This window comes from Fusarium phalaenopsidis (genome assembly GCF_050370095.1).
Source record: "Fusarium phalaenopsidis strain FUZ10S chromosome Unknown contig_32292, whole genome shotgun sequence".
NCBI lineage: Eukaryota > Fungi > Ascomycota > Sordariomycetes > Hypocreales > Nectriaceae > Fusarium > Fusarium phalaenopsidis.
In genome coordinates this window covers 3904276-3921965 of record NW_028145410.1, presented here as the reverse complement: position 1 = coordinate 3921965, position 17690 = coordinate 3904276, and the positions used below count along the sequence as shown (strand labels likewise).

Below are 17690 nucleotides of genomic sequence, written 5' to 3'. Positions count from 1 at the left end.
TCTTTGTCTCAACGACGGCTCCCTTGGACCTGGCGTCCGGGGATGCCGTGGGGATTTCGACTTTACGCAGAAGTTCGAACGTATTTTTCTGCAAATTATTCCTGCTGCTGTTTTTGTGGCGGCTGCTTTCGCGCGTGTGGTTGTGCTGTCGCAGAGGTCTAGGATTGTCGGGGGTCTTATTTTGCAGTCGCTCAAGGCCGTGAGTCGACAACTGCAAGTGTCGTGTCATTCTTTACCTGACTCATGTAATAGGGATTCTTGATTGTGTACTCCATTGCGCAGCTTGCGACTTTGATACTCGTGGCAACGGGAACTCGAGGCATCGTCCATGATCTATCTCTTGCCGGCTCATGCCTTACCTTTGTCGCTTCACTTTTTGCCGTCGCGTTGTCATACACAGAACACTCAACTGCCCGACGGCCATCGACGTTACTTGCTATTTACATTCTCCTAACCTTGCTCTTCGACATCGTCCAAGCCCGCACAGCATGGCTCATCATCACCAACTCCCACCAAACCATCCAAGCGCGCCTCTTTACCGCGTCCATCGTCGTCAAACTGGTGGTGCTGTGTCTTGAAACCATCCCAAAGACGAGATGGATTCACTGGAATGCGGACGAGCACAGCCCGGAAGAGTCGAGCAGCGTGCTTAGCCTAGGTGTTTATGCTTGGTTGAACAAGCTGTTCTTGCGAGGATATCGTGATGTCATGGATATCGACGATCTGTACCCTCTTGATGAGGGTATGGCTGCTGGAAAGCTCTACAGCCGGTTCTCAAACAAGATTCGGGCTCACAAGTATCCCAATGAGCCAAATTCAGGGCTGTTGAAGGACCTGTGCAGGACACTTCCAGGCCCGTTCCTTTACCCTGTCGCCCCTCGCATCGCCCTCATCGCCTTTAAATTCTGCCAACCCTTCTTCATCGACGCAACCCTCGAATTCCTCCAACTGCCCGAGACTCCTACAACAATCAACCTCGGCTACGGCTTGATCGGTGCCGTCTTTCTCATCTACTCCGGCATCGCCCTCTCGTTTGCTTTTTACGGATACTACAGACAAAAGGCACTCACAATGATTCGAGGTTGTCTGTGTGCTGCGATATATCGCAAGACTACAGAGATGAAGTTGACTTCGGCTGATGACTCTGCTGCCTTGACCCTCATGAGCACTGACATCGATCGAGTGCTTCACGGCGCCGAGGCGGCTCATGAGCTTTGGGCCAACACAATTGAGGTTTCTGTGGGATGCTGGCTCTTGTACAACAAGGTCGGCGTGGCTTTCGTCTCGCCTCTCGTCATTATAATCATCTCCGGCGCTATACTCGGATGGATCCTGGCCCTCGTCGGCAAAAGACAGAACGAGTGGATGAAGCGGATCCAGAACAGGGTCGGTCTCACAGCCAACGCCATATCTCACATGAAGCTGTACAAGATCTCAGGCATCACCGGCCCAGTAGCGGATCTGATCCAAAGCCTGCGCGTGGGGGAACTCAAGGTCGGCAATAGCTTCCGTTTGCTACTGATCCTCGCCGCCGTCTTGGGTTTCGCACCTCTCGCCCTGTCGCCGGTCGTCACGCTCGCATTCACGTCTGCGTCCCTCGGCGTCAGCACCATCTTCACCTCTCTGTCTTATATTATCCTGCTGAGCTCGCCATTGATTAACATGTTCCAAAATCTTCCTCGTGTTCTTGCTGGCTTGACTTGTACGACCAGGATTCAGAAGTTTCTCGTCGTCGAGTCTCGGACTGATTTTCGCAATCGATATGTTCCTCAGTCCTCTTCTTCCAACTCGGAAAAGACTCAAGATGGGTCAGAGGACTCTGTACTGGCCTTCTCCGTTGAGAATGGGTTCTTTGGCTGGGGTGGTGAGAAGACGACCTTGAACCAGATCAACTGCGCCATCCCAGCCCACAAGCTCACCATCGTGGTTGGTGAAGTCGCCTCGGGAAAGACAACATTTTGCAAAGCTCTGCTAGGAGAAGTTCCCGTATCTTCTGGAACCATTCAGACCTTCTTCCCCTCCTCTCGAATCGGATACTGCGAACAAAACCCATTTCTCTACAACGCCACCTTCAAGGAAAACATCATCGGCCACTGCGCGTTTGACCAGAAGAAATACGACGAGATTATTGAGGCTACTATGCTCAGTATTGATGTTGCTCTCTTACCACAGGGTCATAACACTAAGATCGGGAGCAATGGCATCATGCTCAGTGGTGGCCAGAAACAACGCGTCTCTGTTGCGCGTGCTCTGTACTCTGAGGCCGATGTCATGATCTTTGACGATGTACTGAGTGGTCTTGATAACGATACAGAAGCCGAGCTGTTTCGTCGAGTCTATGGACTAGGCGGTATTACTCGCCGAAGAAACGTCACAGTCGTGATTTGCACGCATTCAGTTCGACATCTGCCTACCGCTGATCACATCATCGCTCTCGGTTCCGGAGGCACCGTCATCGAACAGGGTACATTTCCCGAGTTGATGGAAAACAACAAGTACGTCCACAGTCTTGGGGTCAAGCACGGGGGCACAGATACTCCATCAACCGTAGAGAGCGTCAAGGAGCAAGCCGACACTGTCGCCGTGCCCCCTTCGAGAGCTATCAAGACCGAGCTGGATGACAAGTCCAGACAGCAAGGCGACTGGTCCATCTACACGCACTACTTCAAGAGTGTTGGGTTCCCGGCGGCTTTCACGGTCATCTTTGCGGGCATCATGTTTGGAGTTACTTCCAACGTCTCGAGCGTCTGGCTCAAGTTCTGGTCCGAGGATACCTTTAACAGACCCACGGCCTTTTACGTGGGTGTCTACGCTCTATTCCGCGTTGTGTACCTCCTGTTTCTTCTTTGCAACGGCCTCTCAACCACCGTCTGGATGACGGCTTCCGCAGGCACTGAACTCCACAAACGCGCCATCACGACGGTTGTAGCGGCACCGCTGAGGTTCTTCACAACTACCGACTCTGGCATCGTAACGAACCTGTTTTCGCAGGACATGACTCTTCTCGACAATGACTTGCCTTTGGCTCTCACAAACTTTACGCTTGACATGGCTGATTCTATGGGTATGGCGGCTGTCATTGCGTCTGCGTCGCCGTATCTTGCAGCAGGATATCCTTTCTTGTTCATCATTCTGTATTTTGTGCAAAAATTTTATCTGCGTACTTCACGACAGGTTCGACTTTTGGATCTCGAGGCCAAGAGTCCACTATAGTAAGTCTTCTCCCTCCAGGCTTTACCATAAACTAACAAACGGAAGCACACACTTTATCGATACGATCAAGGGCGTTGCTACCATCAGAGCCTTTGGCTGGCAAGACCTCGATATTTCCCATAATCACCATCTCCTCGATACATCTCAGAGACCTGCCTACCTGCTCGGTGCGATCCAGCAGTGGCTCATTTCTACCCTTCACCTCGTCGTCACGGGCCTCGCCGTCCTGCTTATAGCGCTTGCGACTCAGATGCGAAGCAATGCGGGAATCACAGGTGCTAGTCTCGTTTCTCTGCTTTCGTTCAGTGATTCCGTCACAAACTTGATTCGAAGCTACACTCTTCTCGAGACATCGCTCGGAGCTGTGGCTCGTTTAAGGTCGTTTAGCGAAAATGTGAAGCCAGAGGATCAGCCTGGAGAAGATGTTGAGCCGCCTGAGAGCTGGCCCCAGAGTGGAAACATCGAGATCAACGACGTGTCGGCTTCGTATGAGCCCGAGTCACTGAACGAAGACGGGGTTGTTATTGAACCACCGGCCAAGCTTGCCCTGAGCAACCTCAAGTTGAGCATCACTCCAGGCCAGAAAGTCGCGATCTGCGGTCGAACGGGAAGTGGAAAGTCTACAATGATCCTGCTTCTTCTTCGGCTCCTTGATCCTCTCCAGTCCTGTTCGAGAAACATGGAGATCGATGGCATACCCTTGCACCAAATCGACAGAACAACCCTGCGAAAGCGCATAATCGCGATCCCTCAAGATGCAGTTTTCCTCCCCGACGGCAGCTCCATCAAGGCCAACATCGATCCTCTGAATGGAGCCACAGAGTCCGAATGCGTCCAAGTCCTCGACGCCGTGCGCCTCTCGGGCTTCATCGAAGACCGTGGCGGTCTCGACGCTGGTATGAGCGCCGACGATCTAAGCGCAGGCCAAAAGCAACTCTTCAGTCTCGGCCGGGCAATCCTCCGACGCCGCGTCAGAGACAGACTCGCAGGAAGTGAAAAGCGAGGTGGTCTACTCCTCTTAGACGAAGTGAGTAGCAGCGTCGACAAGGCGACAGACAGGGCGATGCAGGAGATTATCCGTGACGAGTTTGAGAGCTACACCATCGTCATGGTTTCGCACCGACTCGAGATGGTCATGGACTTTTTTGATAGGGTTGTCGTGCTTGACAAGGGCGCCGTGGTGGAATCCGGAGGGCCGATAGAATTGGTTGATACACCTGGAAGTCGCTTTGGTGAGCTCTGGGGAATTGAGCATGACGATGCTGGAAGCAGTCAGTAATAGCCTATACTGAGTTTTTAGAACGTCTCATCCGTTTCATCAGATATTTGGCATCTAGAACATTAGCTAGGTATGAAGCATACTTTCTTAGATGAGTACATGCCTATCATTTAACCATGAACAAGAAAATGCACCTCGCCGATCTCCTTATTCGTTCCAAGTCTCTGCGTAAGCACATAGCGCATGAGTTTATATACAATGACGCCCAACTCTACAAGCGGTCGCGTATCTAGCACATGGGTTAAGAAAAGAAAGAGGTATTACAGCGACATTAGAATATGCTCCCCTAAGGTTAGCGATGGGGAAAGCATGAAATATTATTATAATTAATAAACGAAACCCAAGTTTTTGCTTCTTATCAGAGTACTTCTTTATTACTTTAGTACATTTCAGGTAAATTATTGGCATAAAGCTTAGAGAGGCCTTTAGGAGCAGTCAGGGATAAATCTTTTGTCCCTGGCGTGACCCTCGGACAACAGGGCAGGGTGGCGATCATATATATCAAGACCCGAGCGGCAACCAGGACCTGAAGACACTATTTCTACCCATTCATCTTTTCTTCTCTCGCTATGCCACTTGGCTGGACGCTGGTAAGGGAGTGAAAAGCCTGGTCAAAAGAATGAGTTAGCAGGCCGACGGAATCTTGGGTGTAGATGGTAACCTACAAAAGAGAATGACGAAAAAGCCCAAGAAAGGCGAAGCATTGATACCGCGAGCTCCTTGATGCCGCTTTCTGTGGAAATACGTCAGCAACTTGATCAAGATCTGAGCTTGGTGTCGCAACATACCAGGGTGAATCGCATCGACATTCACGCGCTGGCATGACTGGTATGCCACAAGCCTCCGTCATCTCCTCACTATTGCACGTAAGCAGATTGATCGAAGAGTTAATGGGGGCTTTGTATTGTAACGTACCGGAATGAATCACAAAGCATTGGTGTGGACGGGTCGGGCTGTGCGGAGAGCGCATCATCGCTGTGAAATGTCAGCAGCTAGATCAGAATGCGGATGCGGGCTTCTTCTCTGTTTAGACCAGAGTTGTATGTGACGTGCTTGGGGTTGACCCACTGTCTCCCCTGGTCTCTCCAGAGCCAGCTGTACCATTCGTGCTCCAGGTTCAAGGTCAGCGAGAGATAGATAGGCTGACTAGCCTTTCGGTGCTTGGACTTGGTGGGGATGTCCGAAGTCTCAGTGACAAAGGGGGCAAGCACCGGCGTGTTGCTGTCTTCGGGTTGGTTAAGCCAGAACGCCGACCATGATGCTCTTGTAGTGGAAGCCACGGTCGCGCCATTCAGGAGGAGCGCCATTGCCATCTTCAGATGACCAATCCCGAAAAATCAGGCGAAAGAATTCTCGATACGGTCGACCGCGGCCACCCTCGACCTCTTGACCCTCATACATGACGGTATATCCAGCCAGTAAGCCCATAAGAGTGACCTTCTCCCGTCTGGTGAGGTCGTTGTGGTTGTTGATGGGAGTGTCGGGGTGACGCGATTCCTTCACGTCGTTATCCTCGTATGCAAGATCCTTGTAAGCCTCGAGCTCGTCCTCGGGGGCCGCATCCTGCTCATCGGGAGACCCTTCGGTCTCGGGGACGATGGTGCCGATGCTAGAGTCGCGGGACATGGCGGTAAAGGTAACTATATCGCCAGTCTTACCCCAAATGTTAGGACGCTGTGTACGGCACAAAAATGCACATACCGAACTTGAAGTCGAGGGAGGATGTCGGCGGGACAGCCGATGTGGTGAGGCTTAAGCCGTGTGCGTGATGGCTTTGGAGTGAGATGATGCATGCAGGAAAGGTCTTTCAAGAGGAGGAAAACAATGAAGGGGAGAATGTCGTTGGCGTAAGAGAGTCGTTAAAAAGGGGGATGGGAAGTGGAAGTGAGTGGAAGCTGATGGAGGCGAGACCTTAGGATGCACGGACTAAGGATTGATGAGAGGGTAGAGAGGAAGAAGTCTCGCGGAGACTGGACCTGGCGGACACTGCCCGGCCGACCTCCTTATCCGTTTGACGTCGATGCGCAAGCATATGGCGCATGAGTTTGCCTACGACGACTCCCAACTTCACGACCAGTTTCTCCGAGAGGTCTTCAAAAACTGGACATCCAACCATCGCAACAACCATCCCCCCACCTGGGCCGAGCCCAAATTTTCGGAGACGAGTGTCCAAGTTGGCGTACTCGATGTCAACCACCCTGAGCCAGGCAGTAGAGGGGTTATCTCTCATCCCCCGAGGTCGCCCGCTTGTGCTGCTGGCACGCCAGCGATTCTTAGCTTGACCTTGAACCTCGAGGAAGGATCGTTCGCGCTTCTCTGGTGAGACACCAATGGCAAATTCATCAACCCGAGGTAGGTTCGACTCGATGAAGAGTTCAGCATGCCGAGAGCCAGAGCCAGAGCCGTCGAGTTCTACGACGACAACCAGCGTCAGAAGATCACGTCCTACAACATCCGACTCGTCGTGAGCGCGGCCCGACGCCACATTCGCCAGCATCTGTCCGACCTCTGGGAGCGCCGGCCAGTGTTTCTGAGGGTGGCCCTGAGTCTAGAGACAGAGAGGTATGGACTATTGTGGCGCGATGCAAACTGTCAATTCATCAACCCTTGATATGCCGAGCTCCGCAACATGACGAAGATGCGATCTTCTGGCTTAGTTAACCCATCAAGAGCCAGGCTTCAACTATAATAGAGAACATATTGTCAATACATCATAGCATCATATCCCAATACTAACACAGTATGACGAAGATGCAAGCTCGCTGTCTTGTTGTTGAGAACTATGATGCGAATGAGGCCGACCGCATCATCACCTAGAACAAGAAGGTCGTCGTGGAACGCGGCGCGACGCATTGTCCGATGGGTCACCACGGGGAGCAGGCGTGAGATGATCATCCACAAGGATGACCTTCTGGGACCCGATGACATCAAGCCCCTCGTCCTTGCTTCTGACTGCATCGAGCAAGAGCGCCGGGGCCTCGAAGAGCTGTCCCGCATGCTCCTCGATCGACTGTTGTGTCATCGAATCTTGGGTATAGGCTTCAGTTGTGTTACGGCTGTGTTATTCCCGTTGGGTCGCTCAGAAGTCCACCCCCCACCGCTTCTTCGAGCCCTTGACCAAGCTCCTCGATCGACGTAACGACATCTCCTTCTGAGGAGCTTCCCTGCCGACTCGTTTGATTCACTCCGGCATGTTGCGATACTACGCCCAGAACTTAGCTTTGATTGATTTGCTGACATATTTCCATAGCGGGGGGCAGTGTAATTGTCGTGGTATCAAGGTCTACCGTGTGGTTAATCTCTGGGTAACTGTCTCTGGTAGTTTGCCATATGAACCCAAGATCTATCCATTGTCGACCCGCTAACTCGCTCTTTCACGACCAGACTCTTCGCTTTGCCTTGCCGGCCCGCAGCCATAGATGGAATCGCATAAAGAGAGAAGAACGTAGAACGATAGGGAGAAATAGAATGTCTTCGGGATCTGGTTCCCGCCTCGATCTTGACTCACATGATTTTGTTGGGGTGGCTGCCCGTCTCATCTGGTCGGGCACCCGGGAGCTCCTTCCTCCTTGCCTTTGTGGTCTCACCCCCACTTGATCCGTAGTCTGGAGCTCCTTCTTCTTGATCTCAGCTCTTCACCGGGTGCACACTGATTCCATCAAGAAATCCATTTCTGCCTCGTTCACATCCCAATCCAGCATCATCCCGGTCGCAACCATCATCAAGGCAGACCCTATCATCATCAGTACGAATACAACTCGAACAACTACATCGTCAAGGCAAGCGTTCATCTATTGAGACAAGGCTACGACTAACCATGGTTAAGTCTACACAGTGAACTCCAACTACACCATGGAGACCGAGCCTGTTCCCAAGCGTGAGCTTGCCTCCGAACGCGGCGCTAATGTCAAGACTGAGGGGGAAGCTAGTCTTGCTGAAGACGACGACGTCATCTCTGTTGGCACGAAATCTCTCTCCTCGGCACCTGCCCCTGGGAGATGCTCATGCGGGGGTCTCTGCAATCACGATGCTACCGTCACCAGCGCCCCTACTCCCGCTCCCGCTCCCGACATGGCTCTGGAACGAAAGCCCGTGGTCTCGAGGTCATCGGCCTGATCTCCGACAGTGAAGGTGATGATGATTTCCCTTCCCCACCCACACGCAAGGGCAAAGAGCGGGCGCGGGCCCAACCTCATTTCCCCCCTCCCGACTTCTCTGGCTCAGTCATGGACGATGATGATTTCCCATCCCCGCCCACGCGTAAGGGAAAGGAACGAGCGCGAGCTTAACCCAAACCTTCCACCCTTATTGTTATAAAGGACGATGAGGGTAAAGAAAAGCTGCCCTCGGCCGGCATCATCCTAAAACGGGCGAGAGCCCACAGCCCACCTGCTGCCTCATGCTCAAAAAGGCAAACACTTGTTCCCGCCTACAACTATGGTGCCTCCTCCTCCTCCTCTCAACCCATGCCATCATCGTCATCCTCCCTGCCAGCTCCTTTCTCGTCTGCTGGGAGCGCTCGTGTGGCCCCCCAATGGCCTTCCGAGGAGATATCCGCAAAATGGCTGCTGGATCTGAAGGAGGTGTACAATACGGACCCAGAAAAGTTCTATCTACATATCGATGCCTGTTCCTGGCGTGAGCAGATGACGGCGAAGATCCGTGTGTTCCGAGTTGACGACTACTCGGACTGGGTTGCTCTTAACTACGGGCGATCCAGGTACTTCACTGGCCTCTTCCAGGCACTTCCACGGGCAACACTGACTGCCTGTCTCCAGGCCATCGACGTCACGAATGGCCACCCCGGAAGCTGTGTGAGATACATGAAGTGGCAGCTGCCTATACCAGAATTTCCCCTACTTGGCTCCCGTATTCCGAAAAAGATCTATACGGCAACACAAAAGTATACTGCCGAGGACTTCCAGCACGTCCTGCTCGGCATGAGGGAGACCTCACATCTTTGCGATTTCAGTTACTGCCTCAACTCCCTGCATCTTGTCGCAGAGTCTCACAGGGTGGACATGAGGCGTGGGAGATGCTTCCAAAGGGCCAGGGCAGATGCTGAGAGGGGGATGCGGATTCGCGAGCATTGTACCGAACACTCGCCGCCATGCCTCCTACGACTTGCGTGTGAGCCAGGGACAGGGAAGGTAGTCACAGAGTACGAGAGTCTGGGCAACCCGGTTGTCCAGAACCTGCCTACCCAGGTCAAGTCTACCAAGGGGCCACCCCTTTTGGTCAGCGACATTCAAATCTTTCGCTGGGAAGACGGAGTCCGCGTCCGGGACTGAGAGATCGCATGTCCCCCGCCCGAGCCAGGTGCTCTAAAAGGCAATCCCGACCCCCTTGAATGCAGTGCACCAATTTTCGGCACGCGTGTTCGAGAGTTCATGCGTCGTCAAAACGAGCAGATGCGAGAGACGGCCTGTCCCCATCACCGGAGCTCCTTCAACACTGCTGTCGAGTTCATTGGCAAACCAGCCGCGAGGCCGCGTTTCTTGTTGCGATTCTATTGATGCTCTCACCATTTCATGTAGATAGGAGCCGCGGTACTGAGGTTTTAGGGGGGATTGGTTTCGAACCTGGTGTTACAATGATGAGGTCATGGGTTGATTACTATATCTGTTTCTCTCGATTGACTTCATGACGTGAATCGATCGGTTAACCTTACGCCAGTGGAATAGAATGTCGTTCGCACGACAGGTGGCATTGGCACTACTAGAGGCTATTGCACGCAGGGCTCATCATATGGGTTCTACCAGCGGCGATGCTGTGTACTCACCGGCCTTGTCATGTTTCGTACTGTTATCATCAATTGCAGGATGTCAGACGCGAGACAACATCGGCCTCTTTGTGTGAGCAGTCAAAGGGATACAAGGAGAACATCATAACAGACTCACCTCGTGTTCAAGCAACGCATGCAAGCTTCAGTGCACAACAAAACAAAGACTCCTGCTTGCTATATGAGAAACTTACGCTAAATATTTATAAAGAAATATAAAAGTTAAAAAAGCTAATACTAAGTTTATATTTAATATTTTATATTATTATAGAAGATAATTAAGAAACCTACTAATAATTTTTTAAAAACGAAATGCTTTAACGTATATGATAAGTATGTGCCGCACTTGTATTTTTACCTTAAAAATATATATATAAAGAAATTTCTTTAAAATTTAATTTAAGCCCTAATAGACCAAAACTAAAGAGTTAGGCTTATTACATAATATATAAGTTATAGTAATTTTTTTATATTTTTTAAAAAAAAATATTACTAAGCTAGTATATAAAATAAGCTATTTGCACTGTATAAACTGCTATTTATATATAAAGGGCAATTTTTATAAATCTTAAAAAAATACTATATATTTTTATAGTTACTTAAATAGCTAGAAATATTTTATTTAGAATTTTAGCTATTTTATAGTTAGTTTTAGAAATTAAAGATATTGCTATTTTTACCTATACAGTATAGTGCGGCGCATACTTGCCTGCGGCGCATACTTATCATATACGTTATTTCTATTTATTTTTTATATGATTTAACCTAAACTTATCTTTAGCAGTAATAGAAAGAGCGATCTTACTCAACGGGACGCCGTTGTCTGAGCGCTGGCCGCTGCCTTTGTCCAGCGAATCAGTGGAGGGGAGGTGTACCAAATGGGCAATGTCAACACTACGGGAACGAACGGGTGGCCTGAGCTTTCTTATCACCTCACCCGAGCTACTCCGTAGCCATTGTGAGCGTCGTGACAGGATCTTGTTGGGCCATTCGTCTATCTGCTCGAAGTCATTCCGCAATTATGTCCGTCATTTTACATCTATCATCGCAATCGGGTGCAGAATGCGCAAACCCATTGGAAGAGGAGAGCGTAACAATGGGGAAAGGAGGTCACATAGCACACCGTACAAGGATACAGACAAAGCCTTGTAGCAAGCCTCAGATTCTTACTTGCTCATTCTGGAACAAAACAGCAATTGGGAACGCATTCATTTATCTGCATCTTCAAGCCGGGAGTTGAAAGAGAGTCGGCCGCTGACTAAGTCTGTAGTCTAAACATGAACAACCGTCACCTTCAACGGTTGACCAAAGTCGACGAAACACCCCGCCCTTTATGATGAGTCTCCTATCTATAGCTGCTTAGATAAGTTGGTACAGATTACCAATGAAGAATTGAATTGATTGTCAATTTTGCAAAGTGAATGACACCCTCTTCCGACAGAGGCGCTTGACAAAGGCAGGGAGGCCTTGTCTCACGTGAGATGATGAATGGGCGAATCACCAGCTGGCACATGCAAGGAACGGTGACTCCCTGCATGCTTTCTGAGACTCGAATGATTGCTGTCAGCGAAAACCTGTCAGTAAGGGAATGTCTGCTTCGCATGTTCACCAATGGATGGCTCACTACGAAGTCCAGGCCATGAGTGTCTATTGCAGTCTACTGATCGCTATGGGGAGTTTGTCAGGTAGTTTCACAGTTACTAGCACAGAGACACAAGTGTTGAAATGTCATAAGCCATATTAAAGCCGATACTACTTCCTAATCGCCAAAAGATACCACCATCGCAAGTTGACCAGGCCAATCCATCATTGTCGACATCCTAGCGACCAACCACTTCCGAAAGGTGTAAGAATAAACCAGAACGTTAACGTTATGCGTGCTTGTGCGTGCTCGAAGAGAGAGAGGGGTTGTGATGCTATGCTAAATCGCTGATTCGTCCTTTACAGGAGGAAAGCGACACCAGCGATGGCAAAGGCCAGGCCGGAGGCAGGGAGCATGGCAGAGGCGCCAGCGGTCACAACAGGGACCTCGGGGTTCTCAGGAGTCGAGGGGGTTTCGGGCTTGGATGGGGTCTCGGGAGTCGAGGGAGTTTCAGGCTTTCCGGGAGTCTCCGGCTTTCCAGGAGTCTCGGGAGTCACAGGAGTCTCCGGCTTGGATGGAGTCTCTGGCTTTCCGGGAGTCTCAGGAGTCTCGGGCTTGGATGGAGTCTCGGGCTTTGAAGGAGGCTGGACAGGAGGGGAAACCGGAGGAGAAACTGGCTTGGACGGCTTGGGCTCGGGCTTGACGGGAACACACTTATCGCCGGTGCAATCAACTGGAGGCTGAATAACCACGGGAGGCTGGCAGTGATCACCCTTGCAAGGAGGAGTGACCTTGACAGGAGGAGGAAGAATAACCTTGTCTCCGGGAAGGCAAGGCTTGGGAGGAGTGATCGGGGTCTTCTTGGGGGGAGGCACAACGACACAGTTCTCTGTGCAGACATTGTATGTCCAGCAATCGTCGGTACACTCCTCATGGAAGCACCAGTCGTCCTCATAACGGATGAACTTCTTCTGGTAGTCCTTGTGGGGAGTTTGGTCCCAGGTGCAGTCAGATCCGTAGCAGACGATGCGCTGGTTGCACTCCTCATCCTTCCAGTCGGCGTAGTGGCAGAGGCCAGACTCGCAGATGACAAGCTTGTCCCAGTTGTCGTCGTGGCACTCGCGGGGAGCACAGTGTCCATCCTCACAGACAATCTGCCACTTGGTGCAAGTAGGGCAGTGAACCTGAGGAGCACAGTAGTTGCCGTAGCAAATGATCACGACATCGGTGGGGACAACGGCGATGACTGTGGTAGCGGTAGTGACGGTAGTGGTGCCGTCAACGACCGTGGTGACAGTGGCGGTGGTGGTAACAGGCGGCAGGGTCTCGGTCTCGACGGCAGTCACGGTGTTGGTAACGGTGTCGGTGGTGCCATCGGGGTTGAAGTTGACCGAGATGTAGATGCTGAGGAGAACAGAGATGTCGACGCTCTGGCGGCGGCGGAGACGAGAGGAAGACCGGATGCCACCGCAAGACTGGCTCTCATCGCCAGGGCAGCGGATGTCGCAAGAGTCAGGGCTCAGGATGTCAGAGGTGGCCTCGCTGAGGACGACACCGCAGTAGCAAGTGCTGGAGAGGATGTTAGCAAGGATATGTAGTAGAGGGGAGGGTGAGCTCACTTGTCGTAGGTACCAAAGAAGTTGGAACCCTCACAAGCAGCGGCGCAAGACTCGAGAGTGTTATCCTCAGTGTCGGCAGCCAGGACGAACGTCGGGAAGCCGTCATCAGAAGCGACACAGCCATAGAACCTGAAGTTACCGACAGTGCCAGGGTGGCTAGGCTCGCTGGTGCTGGTGCTGGAGCTGCTGGCCGAGGTGGCAGTGTCAGTCGCCGGCTCAGTGCTGGTGGCGATGGTAGACGAGTTGGTGAACTGAGTGGTGGAAAACTGGGCGGCTGCCAGGTTGCCCATGGCGAGGGCAAGTAGCTCAGTGTAACGCATCTTGGATGGTTGATCTCTGTTCTGTAGCGAATGACTAGACGAAGTAACGACTGGGAAGGGAGCTCTCGGAGGAGGAGCGAAGGAATCGAGGCCGATTGATGGTTGATGATGAGGGAAGGAAGAAGTTGAGATTTGGACGGACTCGAGGCCTCTCTTTATAGAGATTTCGACTCACACTTTGAGCCGTATCTCCTCACCTGTTCTCCCCCTTCGAGTACCAAGTACGACCGCATGGTTCCAGAGTCTCGACGAATGCATCCACCAGTGCCAACAAGGGCAAGAGGGTCAGTCTGCTGTGACTGTTGAGACATGGCGTTCCCTCTCAAGAGACAAGAATGTAAGCCCTCCTGCGAGTGGTCCAATCTGCCCCTGAGCTGTCTCACATGGCCTTCGAGGGAGAAGTCTGCTGTGCTCTGGTTGCGCGAAGAATTCCCCGCCGTTCAAAGCTTGCAGTACACCCTTTTCTCTCTCTCGCATTCTAAGATTACCCAAAATTCCAGATGCGGCGTTGTCGTCCGTTGAGGCATTGACCAAGCCAACCGCCTAGGAACCGTCGGCGGAGCCACAAGGCGGCCGCTGAAACATGGCTCTCCGGCTCCCTCGGGCATCCCTCAACAAAGGTTCGGAGCCATTGCGGCTGGACTACACCGACTTCGCTTGTCTCCAACGGATCCGGGCCGCACGAGATTTCCCGTATGGCTGAATCCAGTTCTGTCGACACTTCGCTTGTCGGCGTTCGGTAGATCGGCTTCAGATTCAACGCCAAGAACAGTCTCTCCGCATGAGCAGCTAGGACATTCCTGAATGCGTCCAACGGCACGGTTGCGTGACAGCTCTAGCTCTAGCTCTAGCTCTAGCTCCCCAGAAAAGAAGGTTCCCTGGTCATAGGTATTCACTGATATGTGACGAGCGTTTAATCTGCCGCGAGAATGCACGTCATTTTCCACCAAGAATAGCTAGACAGCCCTTGAGGCTTCCACGAATGCATCCGGCGACCATTCCCCAACCGTCCTTGTCAGATCATGTTGACCCGGCATTGGCGTTTTCAGCCGCAGAAGGAGCTTTAGAATTGTGCGAGATGGTGATCAGCTATTTTCTCCAGATGACTTCCCCCTTCAGCCGAAAGCAAGCATTCTTCGAAGCGACATCCGGGGAAAAGGTCCTCCGTCGGTGTGGCCCAACCTCTGGCGATCTCCGATCTGCCGTCCAATCCACGCAGTCTGAGACAGCGCCGTCTCCGGGGAGAGGTGTCAAGGGGTTTCGTAGACGGGAGATTGCGAAAGGGAAAGGCAGAAAAGCCTGTTTCACTCAAGGGAGAGGCTGCAGAATTTCTGGGGCTGAAGATGAGACAGGTCGCGGTCAACAAAGAGCGGTCCGACATTTTTTGCGGTCGCCGCCGAGCCGCCCGGCGCCGGGTGGGGCATTCAGTTGAAGAAGTGGGCCATCCCGGGGCTGGTCCGGACTATCTAGGGTAGCTTCTTCACCGCTCGACACCGCTCTACGATAGAGGTTTTGCTGTAGAATAATCGCTTTTATGCTAACACTGAAGTTTTCAGAAGACCTCGAGATACTTCTCGTTCGAGGTCTTTTTGTTGTGGCTGATAGAGCCTGCATCAATAGTCCAAAGCCAAGCATACGCAGGGAGAGTCCAGCTCGAGGCGATCCGAATCCTCCACACTTGAGCCAATTGTTTACCAACATGCAAGTCAGCTAGAAAAATCACAGTGTACACAGCCCCTCCTACAGCTTCCATTGGATACTCTGCTCAGTCTAGATCTCCTCCATAGTCGCCAGGTTTATGGGTCTATTTTAAGATGCAAGTTGAGCCTTCGCTTAGAGAAGCAACGCTCAGAGTCAAACACCACGACTCCATACCATTGCCGGAGCACATCGCCATTGGCTCTCGAGACTCCTCACATAGCTAATTTCCACTGAATAAGCAAACCCATTTGCACAACATGAACAAAGCCTATTGTGGCCACCAGATTAACTCGCGGCATCATGCAAGGGCCACGCCATGCGTGCTGCATGCATGAGGTGAGATAACGGTGCCGTGATGCTCGAATATCGAGTAAGCTTGTAACTCTAATGCAGCCATCCTCTGATCCTGTGACATCATGTAGCACCGCCAGCTTCAGCTGATTGAGAGAGATCATCTTGAAACCATGCTTTTGTGTAGCCCTTTAGCCCAACTCAAGCCAGCTCCCCTTCATTCTCAGCCTCGAGCGCCGGTGTATTGCAAGAATCATGTAATGTGCGACTGAAATGATCCCGATGTCGCGGCTGTAACACGACAGGCATGCCAAGGCTCTGGATGACACCCTGTCTCTCCTCGTCCCTGTCGATCATGCATCGGAGCCTCATCATCGCGTGGCAACGGTTCGCCCCTGAAGCAATCCACAGCTGGTGGATGGTCAGCTTGGAAAAGCAGCTGATAGACTTGGCGTGTCCTGAGAAACAACATCCGAAGGGCTGGAATGCCAGGTACCATGCCTGTTCCACCGCGTTCCACAGCACCAGATGTCAACACAAGAAACGCCCCGGAGGCCACTGCTATTTCCACCTTCTCCTTTTGTGGGTTGAACGAGGTTCGTCTAACTTGGTGGCATCGCCTCAAAGGCCGAAACCCGATTTGCCAAGCTGCAGGCTTTGAAGAGGGAGGCTTTTCGATCTGACAGGCTTGTAATGAATCGCCTGCATGGTAGCTAAGGCCTGATCTGGTTGGCTTCCAACGGGTAAAAAAGTAACGGAGAGATGGCTCAGTTTGACTTGCGCCAAGCCATGTCAAGGGAGAGAGCGCATTGTTGGCTGTCGATATCCCCGCACTCAATCCCTTGCGTTGGAACGCCTGCGTATCAGCACACAGTAGACGTCTACCTAATCTGCCTCTTGGGCGATCTGGCGTGATTCCTCGCTGATGCCGAGTTCCGTGGCGACTGAAATGCAGGAACATATGCAAGTCTGGAAGCCACGCGATGCCTCATTGAGGTGAGACACCAGTCTTCGCCCCTGGTTGCTGGGATGCTGTCACTCCCTTGACAGTGAATGTGCAAAACCAAGCGTTGTCCCTGTTTTGTTATTGATAATAACAAGATCGGGCAACATCAACAATGGCGATGCAATCTGATGCAGGCATTGCACTTTGATGCACGCATACCACCAACATCCCCCCTCAATGATGCATGGGGATTACCTGACCCTCGTTTCTTTTTCCCCTTCGACAGCAGAGTTCAGGAGGCCTTCCCTCGTCAATGTGTCGACCGAGATTGCAGTGTCTACAATGGCCAGGCCGTCAATTCTAGGATCATGACTATCCTCAATGTCTGGTCGGCCCTTGGGCAGGGACTCGATGCGGCCTGGAGTGTCTAATTGACCTGCATGAAGATGCATCGTTTGGCCCAGCGACATCCGTGATGCGACATCCGGGCCATGGCCTTGTCAGAAGGTGAGTATGTCAGCGCCGACACCCCTTCACTCAGCGACTGATTGAGATATTCTGTTCTTTAGTGATGCCCATTTTGCGACTACGCCTAGCGATGCGCCGACGACCGACGCTGGGTTTCCTACCCCGCCTATGAGAAGGAATGCTTTGGACAGAGATTTGTTTGACGTGCCAATAACAATTGAGAGGGTTTGTCGCAATCAATTGCGATGTCATGACTTCTCTCTGAATCCATCATTCACCTCCAACTCCAATGCACCACCGCGAACGCACCTCTCCAGCAACCCTAACCCTGGACCTCAACAGCCGTGTCTGACAGCCGAAGCTTTGCGGAGAGGGAGGGGTTACAACGCAAAAGAATGGAGACCAACGTCTCGCGGCACTACCATGATTGGATCACGCCTGGGCTTGGCCACTTTCTAGCTCCTGGGGAAAAACGCATGTCATCAAGAT

General features: G+C 51.9%; 4 protein-coding genes across 4 annotated transcripts; 2 read left to right on the top strand and 2 right to left on the bottom strand.

The window, feature by feature from the left end:
* Positions 1-5484: 5484 nt before the first annotated feature.
* On the bottom strand, positions 5485-6118 carry LRP88_05459 (uncharacterized protein; the record flags this gene model as incomplete). Its single annotated transcript, XM_083242010.1, has 2 exons — positions 5485-5717; positions 5773-6118. 2 exons carry the CDS (start codon positions 6116-6118, stop codon positions 5485-5487), a joined length of 579 nt encoding a protein of 192 aa, XP_083103158.1.
* Positions 6119-6872: 754 nt separating this feature from the next.
* Positions 6873-8608, top strand: LRP88_05458 (uncharacterized protein; the record flags this gene model as incomplete). The annotated part of the gene is made up of 4 exons (XM_083242009.1): positions 6873-7054; positions 7244-7509; positions 8097-8237; positions 8319-8608. 4 exons carry the CDS (start codon positions 6873-6875, stop codon positions 8606-8608), a joined length of 879 nt encoding a protein of 292 aa, XP_083103157.1.
* Positions 8609-8958: 350 nt separating this feature from the next.
* Positions 8959-9783, top strand: LRP88_05457 (uncharacterized protein; the record flags this gene model as incomplete). The annotated part of the gene is made up of 1 exon (XM_083242008.1): positions 8959-9783. One exon carries the CDS (start codon positions 8959-8961, stop codon positions 9781-9783), a length of 825 nt encoding a protein of 274 aa, XP_083103156.1.
* A 2432-nt stretch (positions 9784-12215) lies between these two features.
* Positions 12216-13795, bottom strand: LRP88_05456 (WSC domain-containing protein; the record flags this gene model as incomplete). Its single annotated transcript, XM_083242007.1, has 2 exons — positions 12216-13425; positions 13476-13795. The coding sequence occupies 2 exons, from the start codon at positions 13793-13795 to the stop codon at positions 12216-12218; spliced, it is 1530 nt and encodes a 509-aa protein (XP_083103155.1).
* Positions 13796-17690: the final 3895 nt, after the last annotated feature.